The sequence below is a fragment of the Nuphar pumila genome, chromosome 6, assembly GCF_984573655.1.
Source record: "Nuphar pumila chromosome 6, dmNupPumi1.hap1.1, whole genome shotgun sequence".
Lineage (NCBI taxonomy): Eukaryota > Viridiplantae > Streptophyta > Magnoliopsida > Nymphaeales > Nymphaeaceae > Nuphar > Nuphar pumila.
Window position 1 is genome coordinate 125,322,780 of NC_143254.1, and position 20,117 is coordinate 125,342,896.

General features: G+C 36.9%; 1 protein-coding gene across 2 annotated transcripts; it reads right to left on the reverse strand.

Moving 5' to 3' along the window:
* Window positions 1-9,810: 9,810 nt before the first annotated feature.
* Window positions 9,811-19,784, reverse strand: LOC149836072 (uncharacterized). Of its 2 annotated transcripts, XM_090010776.1 has the most exons (6): window positions 19,457-19,784; window positions 17,484-17,585; window positions 16,982-17,055; window positions 16,782-16,885; window positions 16,449-16,517; window positions 9,811-10,430 (listed from the first exon to the last, which is right to left on the reverse strand). In XM_090010776.1, the coding sequence occupies exons 1-6, from the start codon at window positions 19,462-19,464 to the stop codon at window positions 10,158-10,160; spliced, it is 630 nt and encodes a 209-aa protein (XP_089866902.1). In that variant the 5' UTR covers window positions 19,465-19,784; the 3' UTR covers window positions 9,811-10,157. The 2 variants fall into 2 exon arrangements, with proteins under 2 accessions (XP_089866902.1, XP_089866903.1); XM_090010777.1 differs by lacking the exon at window positions 19,457-19,784 and having other exon boundaries at window positions 17,484-17,694.
* Between the last annotated feature and the right edge of the window lie 333 nt (window positions 19,785-20,117).

Sequence of the window (20,117 nt, forward strand, 5' to 3'; positions counted from 1 at the left end):
GTACTCTGAATCAGCGTCTGCCACTGTTCCGTGCCCTCGGAACAGTGGCAGATGGACAAGAACGGACAATAAAAAAAAATATTTAAAAAAATTGTTTTTTTAATGGTGCATGAATAGCGTGCAACTTGGAACGTCAACAGACAGTACAGGACAGAACATGCAATCCTGTCCAGTGCTGTCCGTGATTCAAACGCTCCGTTATGGATCCCAACGTGTTTATATGGACCTTCATGTATCATGCCTCGAACTTTCGGCGTATTTTTCATTTTTTTATATTGGTGTATATTATTATTCTAATAAGGATGCGTTTTCATCTACATAATGTGAGCTTTTTTTTTTAAGAAGAAAGCTGGGGTTAGTCAGACCCCTACCTGTTTATTAATAACAGCAGAAAACAAACTCAGACAAACTACAAAGAAGGCCTCCAATTGTATCTATGTTCAGACTTCCGAGTGACTACGGATTTGCATCCAAGGCTAGCATAGTGATAATGGATCTGGATTGGTTGGGCCTCCAATTTCAATCTCATGCATTATTTCTAGATACAGATTCTTAAAATAAGATCCCAAAGTGTGTTTGGATCGGATTTGAATTCTTATATTCAGATTATTTACAATACGGATCATATTTGAATCAGTGTTTTAAGTCGGATACATGTTTGAGCTGGGATCCAATATTATCCATCTGCACTTTTTTACATTTTGAACACCTTGATTTTGATACAGGATCAAGTATTACCATATATACAGTGGATCTGGGTTATGGCATTTCCACACCCTTGTCTACCTGATATAAGAAAGGGCAACCACTAGATTGGTTCCAGAAAAAGCCTTAATCAGATCTTATTCAGATATGGAGTTCGATTAAGATCGACTGCAGGAAATTTGGATTCGGATCAGGCATGACACAGCCCTTATCCAATCTCTTTGCAACCCTAACACAGGCCTCCATTCTCAATATTGGTCGCCTAATTTAGATCTATGTCACTCGAATGGTCCAACTTATAACCCTGTGTCGTGTCTCATTATATACTTAAATAAAAAATTACACATTGGTTGCCTGCATTCAGTCTGGCACAAATGGCAATTAACGAGATGCAAGTCATGCAAAAAAACAAGAGATGTTGTCTACGATATAATAAAAAAAATGATTGTATTGTCCTTGCAAAATGATGTGCTTCCTAGAATGCTTACCAATTTGGTGAAATCTTCTGCATATCCAAAATCTTTGATTTTTGACATTTTTAAGACATTTTTGTCATTTGCATAAGTGAACCTACTAGATTCACGTGATATATCGGTACGCTGTAGGAAGTTTGTAACCTTTCAATAAAAAGGAGATTTGCACGATCAGTTTACGGACATCATGAATTTTGCATAAAAAATTTTGCAAGTCTAGCTAACTTTCATCTCAATAAAGGAGATTCACATAACAAAGGAGATTTACAATTCTTATGCGAACCTTAACTAATTGAAAGGTTCTAGCTCAACATGTTCACCCTATGAGTGATCTAGACACCACCTCAGCACGGCAAGGGAGCTTCTAAAGTCAAAATGAGGTCCAAGGTGGTGACATGATTGTTGATATGACTTCTCTCTTAGAAGAAAAACTACAAAACATGTTTTCATACTAGAACGAATGAGCACATCTTAGTGGGGCCTACAAGGGGGAGCCAATTTGGAGGAAGAGGGTTAGATGTCTCCCCCTCTCTAGAGGCTTCTCCCTCCTTCTAAGAAGGAGAGATCAAATAGAGTTCATTTATGCTTTATTTATTTTTTATTTTATTTTTAGAAAACTATGCTTATGAAGAGTCCATTCAGTATATGACTCTAATCTCCTATTTTAGTTTAGTTCTTGTTGCTAAGTAATATCTTTTTTTTTTGCAACTAGAGTGTGTATTGTATTTATGGGTTAGCTTATTTTATTGATTGGATTTGGACTCTACTCCAAGTCCTCAAGCTATATAAAGAGGTCTTAAAATACCTTTGAGATGGTTGTATAATTGAATTTAGAATTAGAAATAATCTCTCTTTCTTTCTCTCTTTTCTCTTTTCTCTCTCCTCTCTCCCTCTACTCCCCCTGCATTTACGTAAAGGCCAGAGTCTCCTTAGGCTGGTTGTCATCTCTTCTGAAGTTCTCAAGCTCTTCCTATGTCGAACGTGTGTGGTCTTGGCTTTCTAGCAATATAGTCAGAGTGTCTTTGTTGTGGAATAAGCACATGCACCACGAAAACGTGTGAGACACCTCTCCTACCTACAACAAGCCTACAAGTATACCCTAGACCCTAGTCCCAACCTTATCCAACACCCTACCTATTTTTCAAAGTCGAAAACCCAAAATTGCATCATGTTGATTTCAAAAAATGAACCCTGCTTGGCATGGTGGAAAAAAATTTGAGGTTTCTTATGGTTACGATTAATATAAAATGAGAAAAAGCATGGCTAGGTAGGTGCAGTTTGGGCTTAGTAAAAGATTCTGCTAAGGTTTGAAGTCTAGAACTTATAAGACCTGGTCTAGGGGTTCTAGAGTGACCTGGGGACATGTATAAGAGTTTGATATATGTTCTAGGGGTCATTGATATTAGATTAGGTCATGGAAGAGGCTGGTGTGATCAAACGGGTCAAACTATGTATTTTCTCAAATCAACAGGATGCAACTTTGAGTTTTTGACTCTAGAAAATATGTGGGGTGTTGGATAAGGTTGGATTAGGGTTTAGGGTGTACTTGCAAGCCTGTAGTAGGTAGGAGAGCTGTCTCGCATGTTCTGGAGGTGCAGGCACTTGTTCCACAACATAGGCACTTCTGTCAGATTGTCGAAAAGGCAAGACTGCACATGTTTGGCACATGAAGAGCTTGATCTCTTCAGAAGATATGATAAAGAGAGAGTAGAGGGAGAGACCAATTCCAAATTAAATTATTCAATTATCTCAAGGGAGGTTTCATGACATCTTTATATATCTTTAGTGCCTCGAGTAGAGTTAAAATCCAGTCAATAAAATAAGCTAACTCATAAACCCAAAACACCCTCTAGGTGTCCAAAATGGCATCCTACTTTTTAACAAGAACTAAACTAAAATAGGAGACTAGAGTCATATACTGAAAGAACTTTTTACAAGCCTAGTTTCTTAAAAATTAAAAAATAATTAAAGAAAACATAAATGGACTCTACTTGACCTCTCTTTTCTGAAAGAAGGGAGAAGCTTCTAGAGAGGGGAAGGTGTCTCTCCCTCCTCCAAATTGGTGCCCCCTTGTGGGCCCCATTGAGATGTGCTCCTTCGTTTTGATATGGACATGTGTCTTCTAACTTTCTTTTTAAGAGAGAAGTCATATCAGGAGTCATGTCACTACCTTTGTCTTGAAAAACCCTCTTTCCCTGTTGAGGTGATGTATAAATCCTAGAGCAACAGATCTTGAGAGTTCTCTAAATCTAGGACCGTAATAGTTTTACCACGCTCTGAATCACTTTGCCCCAAGATCCAAAATTTTGGAACATTTTTTTAATTTAAATTCTTATTTTCATGTTAAATCCTTTTCACCATTGTCTCATTCGACTAGATGTTTTCACATCATTCGATCGTATTTTCTTAATCTTTTAGTCTTCAAGATGGTTGTGGGCTAGGGCACACGGTCTTTATCATGGGGGCATGTCTATAATAGTTGGAGGCTCACCATGAAATGGTTTAAGGCGAGATATGTGAAAGACAAAGTGAATCTTCACCTCTTCAGGGAGTGACAGACAGTAAGCTTGTTTTCATACTTGTTCTTCAACCTTGTACGGTCCGTAGTACTTTGGCAGGAGCTTGTGATAAACGTGGCCCAAGAGAGTCTTTTGACCTCTAGGCATTTGCTTCAACTACACTCAATCTTCTACATTGAATGCCTGATTAGATTGACCCTTATTGTAGATTTGTTTTATGTGTTGTTGAACATTTGCGATATTCTGCCTCAACGTAGCTAGAATCTCATATCGTGACTTCAGAGCATGATCAACTTCAGGAGATAAAGCACTCTTGTGCTCATATGCAACCATTGATGGGGGAGGGAGGTGATGAGTTATGTTGTAGGCATACTCCGCCCATGAAAAAAAGTGGTGCTACTTGTTTGGACGGTCTCCTACAAAACAGAGGTAGGTCTCTGCCATTTTGCTCACAAACTTTGTTTACCCATCTGTTTGAGGGTGGTGAGCGGTGCTATAGTTCAGCTATGTCTCACTTAACTTAAAGTATGTGGTCTAAAATTGATTCAAGAATATTGAGTCTCAATCACTCACAATGCTTTTCGACATCTCGTGGAGTTTCACCATGTGACTCACAAATTACTTTGCTACCAATTCGGCAGAATATTCTCATGGCAATTTGATAAAGTGAGCATACTTAGAAAACCTATCCACCAAGGTCATGATGACCTCTTTTCACTCATATAAGGGCAATGCTTCCATGAGGTCTATAAAGATATCTTGTCAGGCTCGCTCGGGGATCGATAAAGATCGTAACAACCTGGGCAGTTTCATCACCTCATATTTATTGGCTTGACAAACCACGCATTGGTGTACATACACACGAACACAACCCTTCATGCCCAACCAATAGAAGAGGGCATTCAGCCTCTAGTATATCTTGGACATGCCCCCATGTATGTCACTAGGTGTGTCATGTATCTTATGCAAAAGATTCTAGATCAAGTCGATATGTTTTTTGTAGAACATGACCCCACTTATATTTTTATGGTTAGGGTGGCTTTATAGGTAAATACTTAATTCACACACCACTTTTTGGATACCACTATGGTTTGTTTGGGCATTACATGCCTTACTCCATACATTACATTCAATAGTGGTAAGTATATGCAAAATCGGTGCATCTTCAAATCATCGAGAAAGTGCATCAAATGCTTTGTTATCCAAGTTCTTCTTGTATTAGATCTCGAAGCCATATATCATGAGCTTCACAACCCATTTTTGTTAGCTGATGGTGATAATACACTGCCCCAACGAATATTTGAGGCTTTGGTAGTCGGTTTGCACGATGAACTTGCACCCAAGGAGGTAGAGGTATCATTTCTTTACTACAAGAACCATTACAAGAATTTTCTTGTAGGTAGACAAGGCACAACTCTAGTTGAGCAAGGCCTTGCTCATGAATGCAATAAGGTATTTATATTGAGATAAAACAGCATCTATCCCACTATCACATGCATTTGTCTCTACCAATGAAACCTTAGAAAAATCCGGCAAGGCAAATACTAGAGTTTTGCATATGGCTTTCTTCAACCTCCTGAATGCCTCGGTGGCTGTCGGTCTACATGAAACTAGCCTTCTTTAAGAAGGAGGTAAGGGGCTAGGATATGAGACCAAGACCATAGTTTTTCATAAATCTCTGATAATACCCGGTCAGCCTAAAGAATCCCCAAAGTACCCTCATAGTCTGTGGCTTGAACCACACTCGTATAACATCAATTTTGTCCAGATCAGCTCAAACTCCTTGGTTGGTGACAATATTATCAAGATAACTCACTTGTTATTGTCCAAATAGGCACTTGGACATCTTAGCATACAAGTGATGCTCCCATAAGGTACTCAACACAACATGCATATGCTGCAAATGTGTGTCCCAAGAACGACTATACGCTAATATGTCATTCAAAAAAATAAGTACAAACTTTTGAATCATAGTTTTGAAGACACCATTCATGATAGCTTGAAAGGTTGCAGGTTCATTGATCAACCCAAAAGGGCATGACAAAGAACTCGTAGAGACCCTCATGAGTGATAAAATTTGTCTTATGCACATCACCATGGGTCATGCACACTTGATGATACTCTGAACAAAGATTTAGCTTTGTAAAGAACATATTGCCATGCAATTCATTAAGTAGTTTATTAATGACCAGGATCGAGAACTTGTCTTTCACCATGATGTCATTTGAGACCCAGTAATCTACACAAAATCTTTATGTGTCATCATTCTTATATACCAAGAGCACCAATAAGCATAAAGGACTCACACTACGGCAGATGATCTCTTGACCCAACATCTCTTCCACGAGTTTTTCAATCTCATCCTTTTGAGAGTGGGGACATACGTGAAAAGTATTTAGTTAAAGGAGGTATGTAGGTTTTCTTTGTTAATGTCATATTGAATTTGTAGATGTCAAATCAGAGTGTAAATATCAAGAACATTCACAATAGGTGACGGTGAATGTCAGCACACATTTGTGGACCTCCTTGAAGAGTATTTACTTAAGGGAGGTTCACAGGGTATCTTTGCGAAGGTCATACTATATTTGTGAATGTCATACTGTATTTGCAAAGGTTCATAGGTTTTTAGTTAAAAGAGGTTTGCATGAATTTTAGGATTGCTGCAAATTCAAAAGGTGAATCTGCTGAGCTAGAACCTTCCAATTAGATAAGGTTTGCATGTGGATTTTGAACCACAGGAAATGTGCTCATTTGATATGTGAATCTCCTTTGTTACGATAAAAGTTAGCCAGGTTTGAAAAATATTTTGCACAAAATTCATGAGGTTCGTGAAATAATGTGATTCATTTTTTTATTGAAAGGTTGTGAACTTTTTACAATGTACCTATATATTGCGCGAACCTCCACAAGTTCACATGTGTGAAGGGAGAAAATGTCCTAAAAGAGTCAATAATCAAAGATTTTGAATGAGCGGGAGATTTTATCAAATTAGTAGGCATTTTGAAAAGCACACCATTTTGCAAGGAGAGTATGATCATTTTTCGTAAAACAATTTCTTAGCATACATAAAGAGACTACACCGACAAATCTCACCAACCAGCCCAAACTCAAGCTCCAAAATTAGTGTGCTAGTTCAACTTGCGCATATGGTAATTAACATATGCATTTGATTGCCTGAACAAGGTTGTGTAGATCAATTCAGTCTGGACACTTTAGACCGAGCATTGCGGTGTCCTGAACAAGTCAAGTTTTTGTCTAAAGTGTTTTGCTTCTTTTTTATTTATTTATTTATTTATTGGTTTTTGTCCAGGTATCCCGCATATCACTATTCCAGGGGGAGGAGTGGAACACCATGGGACACCTAGATGTACGGAACATCATGTTCCAAGGGCTCCACATGTCTGTTGTTTGTATCGGGCATGTGGGACATGGACAGCCGCATCTGCAGATGCATGCTACTATCTGAGCAATCAAACACCCCTTAAAGGTTCAGCATAGCTAGGTGGATCGGCTTAAGGCATTCAAGCTCAAGGATGTGAGACCGATACTCAAGGTGTGCATCCCTTGCCATCAGGCTGAAGCAATGGGGGAGACTTTCTCCTAGTTGGTGGGGAGGGAGTACCGTGAAGAGTTTTGCACAACAGGCACTGAAACAAGGCCACTGTCAACTTGGTGCCTAGCACCTCTTGGATCGTATCGGGGATGTTCGAACCATACCAGTTGTTTCTCTTCCAATAATCAAAAAAGGAAAAACATGTAAAATCGCATATGCCTTCAACTATGCTTATAACAATTTTTTTTTTATAGGCAAGCTAGTGTTAGGCAGACCTCCCACCAGTTGTACAACCATACCATTCGGTTTTGAACTTGCAACATCCCAACACAAGGTGACGTGCACTAGCAGATCCTACCGAGCAAACGGAGCCCCCTATTGGTCTTATAACAATCCATTAAGCATAAACATAGAGAGTACACCAAGAAATTTCACCAACTAGTCCAAACTCAAGGTTGAAGATTGATCGTCTACTTCAACTTGCACAAATGGCAACTTACCAACCCGTAAACCATGCAAAAATCATGAGATGTAGTCGTCCATGTTTATGACCGTACACATAAAGAGCATATGAGACCAAGAGATTTCACCCTGAAGAAACTAACACAAAACTGAGACTCATTTACAACAGTTACAGACTTTAATTAGTATGATCATTCATGAAATATCATGTCAAGACATACAGAGGTGATGCAATTGATCTCTCATCAAATGGTTGGCAAAATTCAAGAAACAACACGTGTGTGACAACCGACAATGCATTAGAGGATAACCACTTATACGTAGCTGGACCCTTGAAATCCTACTCCACAAAGAAAAAAAAAATGAGAGTTTGACTTAGGATCATGGGCTGCATAGGAGATTATGAGGCTATCATTAGCTGCCTAAACCAACCATACAACATATAATTCATCAAATAAAAATAGCAGGTAAGAAAATATCATCCATATAGCTTTTATACATTCAATTAACACAATTGCCTACACTAATCAGGATTGTTGTCTCACATTGAAAATCAATCACTTCAACCATAACTGCATTAGCTCAATTGAATGTTTGTGGATAGTCAACCCTAACCTCATTATCTCAAAATAAAATAATCAAATATTAAATAAAATAAAGGCTAGTAAACATAAATCATCAATGACAATAACAAAAAACATATACTACAAGGCCAACACGCATATATATCTATAAAAAAACTATAAATATAATCAACCCTAAACATACAATCACGTGTCAAATATTAAATAAAATAAAAGCTAGCAAACATAAATCACCAATGACAACAACCAAACACATATACTACAAGGCCAACATGTATATATATCTAAAAAAAATCTTAAGAATGCAATAAAACATATAGAACTCACTTTTCATCTCAAGTTTTTTTAGACCAAAAGACGAAAAAGTTGACTAAAAAACTATCGCAACCTCGTTAGAATAATGCAAGATGAATTGCATAGGAATCATTGCAATGAGAGAGGGAAAAGGGTTAAAGTTCCAAAGAAACAAGAGTTAGGGTTATAACAAAAAAAAAAACTAGCAATGACTTTATATATGAATCAGAAAAAAGGCGAAAGTACCCAAAATGACATTGCACTAACAAGAGCTTCATATATAGTATTTGTGGCATTCATGACATACATTTTCGACATCCTGGCTTTATGTGATTTTTAGTTAAAAGAGGTTCTCATGTTATGTGCGCAAAGGTCGGGACATTTGCAAATACATGATGCGAACTAGTTAAACTCAAATTAGACAACATGCGAAGGTAAGGATATTCGCAACATGTTTGCAAATGTTAGGATGCACATTTGCGGACATACGTTCAGACTTTATGCAAGTTTTAGTTAAATGAGGTTTGCATGGTATTTGCACGAAGGTCATTAGGTCCACAATTATGATATGTGATGCAAACTTATCGAGCTCAAATAAAAAAACATGTGAAGTTTAGAGGCATTTACAATACTGGTTTGCGAAAGTCAGACATATATTCGTAGAGATACATCTTGACTTTAAGCAAGTTTTTAGTTAAAAGAGGTTCACATTACGTCTACGTAAATGTTAACATTATTGCAACTATATGAGGCGAACATGCTGAGCTAAAACTTTTAAATTCTAAAAGATTTGCATCTGGCTTACGAACCTCAAAAGATGCACACATTTGATATGTGAATCTTTTTTGTTGAAATTCAAGTTAGCCATGTTCGCAAATTCTATTATGTGAATTTCTATCATGTCTATGAAGTTTTTATGTGAAACTCCATTTTATTGAGATGTTGTGACCTTCAAACGACACATATCTAATGGGTGAACATAAACAAGTTTACTTGTGCAAAGGATAAAAATGTCCAATAAAAGTCAAGAATCGAAAAGTTTGGACATGCAGAGAATTTCAGCAAAATGTGAGGCATTTCTAAGAACATGCTATTTTGCAAGGATAGTACAGTCATTTTTTGTTTAAAGGGACGCGCACCTCGAATATAGAGCTCATGACATCTTTTAACTTGTTCGCTAGAAATTTCTGCCAAAAAATAAATCCTTCACATGAACAATGAAACAAATAACTGCATGCATAGCACTACTTTTGCACTGGCCAAAACATGCCTGCTGAAATCAATACATTAGTAATCTCATCATACTTTGACCACAATTCAATGACTCCTATTCGGTCTTAAAGTGTACCAAGGAACAAATCCCATAAACAACCTCAACATTGAAGAATCAGAATCTGCAATGGCATGCATAATAATTCAAGCATGCATGTGGGTACAACATATTTTTCCTGTAGAATAAGGTAACAACAATGTTGTCTTGCCCGAGAAAGAAGCTCTATCACAATGAATGAATGGTAGAGTAATTATGTCATCCCTGCATTTGAGTCATTTACACAATCTGTGGAACTCAAACCCACAAGCTACCAAAGGCTTCTTCTAGTGCTCTTTTCTTGCTCATTTCCACAGTCCACCCTCCTGCTCTAGCAGCTCTTTCAAATCGAGGTTTAATAGTTGCTTCATCTTCAATGCCCATGACACTATCTAGGTCTCCACCAACTGGTACTGGCTGAGGCGCTATACCTGTAGGCCTTGGTTGTCCAAATGTGCCACCTGGCAGAGCAGGAGCATATTGTCCCTGCGCAACCCCACTTATCCCTAGTTGTGCCTTTGGCCCCAAAGCCTGCATCAAAAGAAATAACAAAATCTTTTAGAAACGGTTGACAATTATTCTGAGGGTAGAAGAATCAAATATAAAAATATAGAAAAAGGCCAAGGCAAAATTGCACTCTGGATCCCATGATCGATAATGAGCAAAATTCAAGTATCAGAGAACTTTTCAAGAAGCTGCCCATATGCGAGTGGATTGATGAGCCACAGCCAAGTAGCAAGATTTCTAGACTCGACCTGATTTGAGTCCCAAGTACTCTCAATATGCTCAATAATCTTAAACATAGGGCTGCTAAATGAGCTGTGCAGAAGCTGTTCGGGCTCAGCTCATTTACAGCCCGGAACTGTTTGGACTCTGCTCGTCTGGCTCATGTGAGCCAAGTAGAGCTCGTATGAGCCCAAGCCAGACAAGCTCAGCCCGGGTTGTCTCGTGCAGAAAGTTCTACACTCTAAGTAGTGAAAACAATTTGAGATTTTAACTCCGAAACTCCCAGATGAGAGCCACACACTTTAACTAACTGCACCACATTGGTTTTTGTGACAAAATATTATACATAATACTATATATTACATCTTCATGAGCCTACCCAAACCGAGCAGAGCCAAACACCCTGTGTTTGTGCTCGACTCATTTAATCTAAGCGAGCTGCACATGGCTCGTCTCACCCCTTTGACAAGCACAAACCAGCTTCATGCAAGCCAAACTGAGCAGAGCTACGTGCTGCTCTATTCGCTTACCAACTCTACTTAAATGGCATCAGATAAAAATTAGCATCTTGATGACTCGGTATTCAAAACAAAATCTCTACTTCAGGAGTCTCATTGATAAAGTTGGCGGATCAAAGCTGGATTTCATTGATCAATTTGACAGCTCAAAGCCTTCAACTATATCTATACAGTGAAGCTTCAGTATTTTTTATGAGTCTATCATCTCTCTGTGAATGTGAATGTGGGTGTGCTGTTTTTCTAGTTCACACCAAGGTAAAAAGGTTTTTTACAGCAAAAATCATTCACAAAGGATTTACATTGCAAGTTGCAGTAACTTGGCTAAAAGTATGATAGTAAGCCATGATGCTCATCTTTTTCTACCGTAGTAGGTGAGCACAGGCTGTCATTTGCCACCAAAATTTATTCATAAGCATTAACACTCCCTGTTGTCTGTAATTTGATGGCAGCATCATAAACTAATTTAAGATAATCGGCCATGATACTCATTTTTACTAGTTTTGGATAAAAGTTCAATTTCTAAACATTTACAATATGCTGCCATGAACCTTTATTGTGCACATGATTATTAATTCTTGAAAAGGCAAGTAATTCATTTAAATTAAAAAAAAAAAACACTATAGCCCGAAGGAACCAAAAAACAGCTGTAAGTGCTCGGAAAGTTCCTAAATAAATACTAAACAGGACACTTATCCTTAAACAAGTAGAAGCCTAATAAAATGACAATGACAATCATCTAAACAGGCAAAGACAAACAAAACCTCGAAAGCAGAAGACACAATTAGCTGCTGCTGATTAGTAAGCAATTCTGATTTGGACCTCAACAAAATTGACTGCAAAAAGAGGCTAGAAAGGAGCTCATTTTCTTTTTGTTTACAGCAAGCCTTTGCAATAGCCATCCAAAGAACTGGAGGCATAAACCCAAGAGAAAGGGCTGATAAGTTCAACTGAAAAGACTCCTCGGCGAACATGTAAACAAAAGCTGACCTGTCATTCCAAAAAGGGTGGAAGGAACTGCTGGAGCACTATAGAGGTTTTGGACTTTGGGCTATGACCCACAGTGATCAACTTGCATTCCAATTTTACCAGGATTCTTTTAGTTTAAATGATCTAAACCCAGCATACTAAGGTCTTTGAAGTTCAAAACTTGGAGACCTAGAATCGGTCACCCATGACCCTACTGGCCATGTGATGAAATAATGAAACAACCTCAAAAAGTGAAACCTAACAAACATGACCACTGATAATCAATGAAAAGCTACATGAGGAAGAAGCGTGAGCATTGACATGTACTGTGACATACTGACATGGCAGGTGTAACAAAGTGGACATGAGGATCAGAGGATGCTGAGAAACATGACTGATGATGACATAGAGGATGAGTTGGATAGCATGGTCAAACTAGAGGAAGAAGTGAAGATGTAGAATGGAATAGAAAGATCAGCTTATGATCCATCATTGTTGGAGAATAAAATGACAATACTTGATGAGACTTAGTGGAAACAAAACACAGCCAAATTCAGTAAGATCTGCACCCTACTGAGGATGGAGGCAAGCCAACTAGTGGCCTGTTTGACCAAGTTCCTATCCTGGTGTATTAGCAGTGCCAGGTCTCCATTTTCCTCCCAAATTTCCAGTATTAGTTGTAGCATCTAGGGCTGCACATGCGCTGAACCTGGGTTATGCGAGCACACTCATTTGAGAAAAGTAATACTCAAGCTCAGCTCAAGGAGCTTGCATAGCTTTGTTCAGAGCTCGGCTCATGACAAGCTTGACTCAGGATCAGCATGCCTCAAGCGGATTGAATTTGTTGAGAAAAAAATTTGAAATACATTTTTTAGGGGGTGGATTCGAACATGCCACCACTTGAATAGCCCAACATCCTGCCCATTAGGGTAGGACTTGCTTTTTTTGTCTTGTGTGCAACAAAGACATCTATATGACCTACTGACCCTACTAAACAAGCCTAATCAGGCTAATCAATCTTGGCTCATTTAAATAGACATGCCGGGGCGCTTGAGCTCAGCTCATTTACATATGGAGTCCGAACCAGGCTTAAAAAGGCCAAGCTTGAGCTTATCCAACTCATTGTGCATCCCTAGTAGCATCCTCCTCCCTTATAAATCTACTAGTATTTCTCCCTGTTCTCAGTTACAACACCGGTACATGCCTTTAGAATGTTATTTATTCACACATTTTTTTCCTATTTATCATGTATAGCAAAAAAAGGAAAAAAATGTTACATTGTTCTCACCAACCTTGTCTAAATTCCCCTGTTTTTCTCATTAGCAGATCATGCTAATATCACGTACTTCATGCCCCTTATACTACTACAAATTTACAAGTCTAGCTTCCTCTGCAGTAATCTTCAAAAGTATTAACTACTTTAAATCTTGCTTCTACAAAAGAAATTCAAGGTTGCACAGCAGTATTGAGGAAAATACAGTAGAGTTATAGCTAAATCCCCTGAAAAATCAAGATCTAGTTTTTCTAAGAATGCTCCAAAAAATGGTGATTCGTCAACTATAGATCAAGCTTTTCCACATTTTCTTTAGAGCATTATTGAAATTGGTTGTGTTGAAAATAAACAAAACAGGTGACTAATTAATTGGCATAAAAAAGGGACAACTTTCATGTAGTTTGTGATTTGATGTAACTGTTAAGAATTTTTCTCTGATAAATTTTTTTCTTAATAGATCACTTCTTGCAAGGATTCCCCCCATGTCTAAACTGGGGAGGTGGTGGTCCCCACATGCAAGTTGATGACCGACGTGGCTCCATACCCTGTCCATGGGGAATCACCTGAAAGAATAAACAGCCCGAAATCTCTGAAGGAAGGTGGATCAGCCAGTAGTTCATAGATGTCCCTACAATATCTATTACTATCTCCACCGAAGTCTCTCACCTTCCTGCCCCGAGTTGGTATTCACGCATCTGTTTCCTTAGTCTCTCGCCTATGTCACCTGGGTACGGGTGCGGGTACGGGTCGGGGTACGGAGGGTACGACACGGCAATTCTAAAAAAATATGGGTATGGGGACACGGCTAAATATATACTGAAAAATATAAATTATATATCTAAAATATATTATATATCTAAAATATACTGAAAATATATGTTATATATCTAAAATATACTGAAAATATATATTATATATCTAAAATATATATTAGATATTGAAAATATAATATAGGACACGGCAAATGCCATGTCCAGGTACCAGTGCCTGTGTCGACACGGGTACGGCACCCAAGGTGCCATGTAGCGGTAACATAGTCTCTTGCCCTTATGGGCTCAAGGAATGTTGCCTTAGTTGTTTAGTCGTGGGAAAAGGAATGCTTTAATTTTAATCTATAGTGCTCGGTTGCTTTGCTCCCTCACTCTATCGGCTGCTTTGCTCTCTCAATTAACTAACTTTGTGCGTTTATAGGTCTCATGATTGAATAAGAGCAAAGATACAAAAATCTAAAATTTAGAGGTGAGGGAAGAAGTATGTTTTTAAGTGCTTGGATGTGAAAATATGGCAACGATGAATTAAATATATGGTCACAAGATTCACAAATAATAGAAAAATGAAAAATCAGAAATTAGTTAAAGAAACACTTAGTTCCTGAATGTTATTGAAGTGGGTTCATTTTGTATGATATGATATTCCATGATATATTACTTGATATGGATGGCAGATTATGTTGCATGGGTTTTAATGACAGACCTAGGTAACTCGTAGTTGGGGAAGAATCCAAGTTATTTACCCTTAAAATTAGGATTGAATTGTTGGATTATCTCCACATATATATATATATATATATATATATATATATATATATATATATATATATATATATAAAGAGAGAGAGAGAGAGTAATGTTCCCAATAAGCACAAAATACCCTAAAAATTTTCCACAAACGAATGAAACACATCATCTTTAAAATCTTCACAAAGGAAATAAAGTTGCACCCAGACTACCCCTGAATCAACTCTAGAGATCACAAGACATACTCTAGTGGATTCAAGAAAGACAAGTGAAAAAACAAGAAGAATGCATTCTTAGCGGAATTAGCAGACTCTTACAATAAAAATAAGAAATGAAAGATGTTCTTCTGGGGATAATTTCATTATATCCTCCATGCAACAGACAACTTGTAAAAAAGAGTCCATTGAAAGAAAATGAGGTGAGGAGATGGTAAGACATGATATCAAGTAGAGTAAGAGTTTAGCATTGGACAGAAACAAATAGATAATATAGATTCCATGGATGATGATAGAAAAGGGTTTTTGCTTTCCCAAATACAGAAATAATACCCAATACTAACAGTATAAACCCTTATGTGATAAAAAGTAAGAAACTAAGTATGCCCATCCAAATCGGGTTGGTCATCCCTGCTAATTTATCTAACCTCCATTCACATATTGTTAAGCAAGCACCCAAGAACTTCTTTATTAGTTGGGGCTCTTAGCCATCAATTATCAGCACATTAACGTAAAAGCCCTTACCACTCAGATATGCACTTTAAATTGTACACTACAACACATATTGACATACAAAAGCAGCATTTACTAATGTTTCCAGGATGTTAAGCAGGTGAGCCAACAGGGTAAAGGAAGAAGCAAGTGTCAAGAGAGGCTACAATGCAGGAAGCAGAACATGTTTAGGGGGCACAGGAAACGCAAGAGAGGAAATACAGAGAAATATAGGAAGCAATAAGGGCAGAAAAGCGAGAGAAGTTATTGCTAGAGTTACGGAGTATGATTCCCTGCAAATGGTAAAAGGTGATTTCTTTTAAGTGGAAAACATACATTTCACTTAACAGGAAGCATGTTTCCTAAAGCAATCACACTGCACGCATGCTTCATAGCATGTTTTCCAGGTCATACTAGTGTTTCCAGTATCAGTGACACACTCATGTGAAGAAATTAATAACTCACCTAGACAACCAACAAAAAGGAGAAAGGATGACTCAGGAAAAAACAAATGTGAAATGATTTAAATGGCACAGTAGCCTACAAATAGATACAGATCACATGTGAAAGCATAATTACCCAAAATTAAGCTATAGGTGAGTCAAGGTGCACCTGTTGAGAGAAAAGTCAATATAACTTGAAAGTTGCACTAATAAGTTAAGAACAGTTGGTTTTGAAGGAAATGGCTATTTCACAAATACTAACAATTTTTGCAAAGAGATTGACGGTTAATAGTAGCGCTCATGGTATCTGTGTGCTCTCCATTTCAAAACACCAATATATACATAACCAGCGCAGAAAAAACACATATGCAAGAAAGAAGGCACAATTAATTAACTCACCACATCACTCGGATTGTTCTGTACAGGAGGCCCTTTGCTTGCCCTCATGGCTGCTGCAAGTTCTTCAGCCTATTCATCGACAAAATTATCATAGTTTATAAGGCATTTTTCATTGAATATACATAATGCAAACCCGCAATGACTAGAGACCATACTTATGATCCAGTGAAAGGGTTGTTTGCCAACAAAATATTTCCACAAAAACTGATGAACTGGCAGAAAAGCTAAATAGAAAAGGCACCCCTTATATCCCAATAAGGTGTACGCTGGACTGCTATACAAAAATCTGCAGGAAAAACAATAACATAACACTGAACATGCCAGTCACAATACCTTTCGAGCTTGGGCATTAATTATCTGCTCCTTATTTTCTTCTTGGTATTTTGCAATTTTTGCTTCGATGGCGGGGACGCTGTTTCCTTCAATCAGATTAAAAACTGGAGGCAAGAAACCAATTCCAACTGTATAAATACACAAGGATACTCTAAGTGAGAAATCAACATTGCATCGCAGACGTTTCTATTAAGACTTACTCATGTCTTCCACTTCTTCCAAGTAATTATTGTATTCTGTCAAGGATGAGAAGTCTTCCTCTCTCTTGTTGAATCTGAAACACCCACAAAATTTAAATGGGATAGATTATAGATAAAAGCTCATGTTAAGACTGAATCTCGACCACCCATGTCATAAAATCATCAAAGTCACGTGGTACTAAGGATGCACGTATAATTGCTAAAATAAATTATGGTCCCATCTCTCTCTCTCTCTTTCACAAAAATATGAGATACAAATCTCATTTTTTTTCCGTTATCTTAATAACATCAAACACTTTCAAATATTTAGTAGATACTTGGCAAACCATCTTGGTAAAACTTTATAACAACTAAATGGAAGAGCCTCAAATGTACCCAGAAAATAGCAGAAGAGGAATTTGTTCAGTATTCTAAGATTAGTAATGTCCATTCAAGCAACTGGGTTTATTAAGAAATAAACAGCAAACCTTCAAAATTTGCACTAAGAGAGAGAGGTGCTTACATGTTGGCTATTCTCTTCCGGATGGCCATCTCTTTGTTGTGAGAATTGGTTCCTGAAGCTGCCACCATTCTTTGTGCCAGCTCTCTCTCTCTCTCTCTTTCACTGTATATATCGAAGAGGCCAAGCCCATCTCAATAAACCTCAAATCCATCTCACAAAGATACGGGTATGAACCAGGGTCCATGCACAATTACAACACAACAACAACAACTATGCCTTCATCCCAAAATAATTGGGGTAATAAACTAATAATTACTAATAAATGAAGTCGTGTTTATATTGCAAATATATGTGAATAGTTAAACTACCTCAATAAAATATAGATACATCAAATAATAAAACAAATCAGTAAAAACACAAAAAAATCTTAAAATTATAATAAAAATAAAAAATAAAATCATGATTATTGCTATTTGAAAAACACAAACAAAAGTTTATCCTAATAGACATCAAACATAGAATGATAATTATTATTAATTAAAATGTCAAGTAAAATAAAAATAAAAAAACACAAAAAGTCCCTAAAGCCATAATTTAATCATTCTTGTCATTTGAAATTATGCAAATCAAAAACCTAAATCCTAACAAAAATCATATATCTCGCATCTATGCGCTAATTGATAAAATAACAAACAAAATTCTTAATATTCTAAGTTCTAACCAAAATCAAGTATTCATTCTTTATGAATTCATGGTTAATGATAATTGAAAAAGAAAAACACATAAACCCTAAAAGCATAATTCAACATTCATGTCATTCTGAAAAACACCAAATCAAAACCCTAATTTATACAAACATCATAATTTATGCATTTATACTAATTGATAGAAAAAACCAGAACTCTTAACATTTTAACCAAATTCAAGCATTCATTATTAGTTATTCAAGGATTCATGCCTAATGGTAATTGAAAAAAAAATATGAAAAACCCCTAAAACCATAACTAAACATTTACGCCATTTTACAAAAAAACAAATCAGAACCTTAAATCCTAACAAACATTATTCATATATAACCTAATTAACAAAAAAATCCTAAAATTTTAACTAAAATAAAGCATGTGAAATCATGTTTAATGTTGATTAAAAAGCATAGAAATACCTAATTAAATATTCACCTCATTTAAAAATTCAAAATAAAAATCTAAATGATAATTAGAAGAAAACACAAAAATCCCTAAAACCTAATTAAATATTTCATGCTATTTAAAAAAACAAAATAAAAAAACCTTAATCCTAGCAAACATCATTCATATAAAGGCTAATTTGAAAAAAAATAAAACAAAACCCCTAAAGTTCTAAATAAAATTAAGCATGTGGAATCTTGTTTAATGTTGAAAAAACACAGAAGTACCTAACTAAATAATCATCTATTTGAAAAATCAAAATAAATAATAAATGATAATAAAAATAAATACAAAAAATTTAAAACCTAATTAAATATTCATGTTATTTAGAAAACTAAATAAAAAACCTCAATCCTAACATAGATCATTCATATAACGGCTAATTAAAAAACAAAACCCCAAAAATTCTAACTAAAATCAAGCATGTGGAATCATGTTTAATGTTGATTAAAAAAATAAAAATACCTAATGAAATATTGATCTTATTAAAAAACAAAAGCAAAGACCTAAATGCTAATTGGGATAAAAAAACACAAAAAACCCAGATAACTAGTTAAATATTCATGCTATTAAAAGAAAAGCAAATCAAAAACCTAAAAGCTAATTCTTAACAAACATCATTCATATATATGTGCTAATTGAAAAAAAAACTAAAATTTTAAGTTTCTACTAAAATCAAGCATGTGGAATTATGTTTAATGTTGATTGAAAAGAAAGAAACACTTAATAGCTAATCAAATATTCATATTATTTGAAAAACCAAAATCAAAACATAAATGCTGATAAAAAAAACACAAAAACCTTAAACCCTAAAAAAAGCACAAGAAGAAGAAGAAAAAGACCAACAATGGCATGCCACCGGGAAGCCGTCAAACGGCGGACGATTGGATGCATGCTGAAGGCGGCAAGCTTGAGGCCCTAACCCGGATATCGAGAAACAGAGAGAGAGGACATGCTAGGGGGTGCACCAGAGGCTGCCGCCGAATGGTGTTTATCAGAGCTGCCGCAGGCCAGCGGCTCAGAGAGAAAGGGAGAGGACCTGAGAGGGGTGCACAGCGTGCGTCAGAGGACACCGTCCAGTGGTGTTTTGGTGAGAGAGAGAGGTGGGGTCAGGGTCGGGAGGGGGAGGGGAGGGGAGCAAAGTGAGAGAGTCAATAGAGAGAGAGGTAGGGTCGGGGTAAGGGAGGAGGGGCACACATCTTGTGCCTCTAGGTTAGAGCTCGGGTTGTGCCCACCTTGATTCAACCTCTATCGCGAATTTCAGGTCAGGGGCTTACCCTAACACTCCTATTGGTGCCCACCCTGGCCCTAACTTAGCTTCAAGCCTAGTACAATTTGATGTTGATGCGAGTTCAGGAATTTAAAAAAAAACAGGCTACAAGGAGATGAGTTTTTCTTAATTAAAAAATTTTGTGTCCCCTCAACATGAGCCGTAAGTAGTGTCACCTGAAGTAGATCCAAGTATTGAGATTTGAGTGGTGTTGTGTTTCCTACCATGATATAAATT

Excerpts from the sequence above, each read along its gene's own strand:
- LOC149836072 (XM_090010776.1), bottom strand. Across the intron at positions 16,886-16,981 it reads GGAAGAAGTGGAAGACATGA|TTTTTAATCTGATTGAAGGA; the intron begins GTAAGTCTTAAT and ends TCTTGCCTCCAG. Across the intron at positions 10,431-16,448 it reads AGAACAATCCGAGTGATGTG|GCTTTGGGGCCAAAGGCACA; the intron begins GTGAGTTAATTA and ends CTTTTGATGCAG.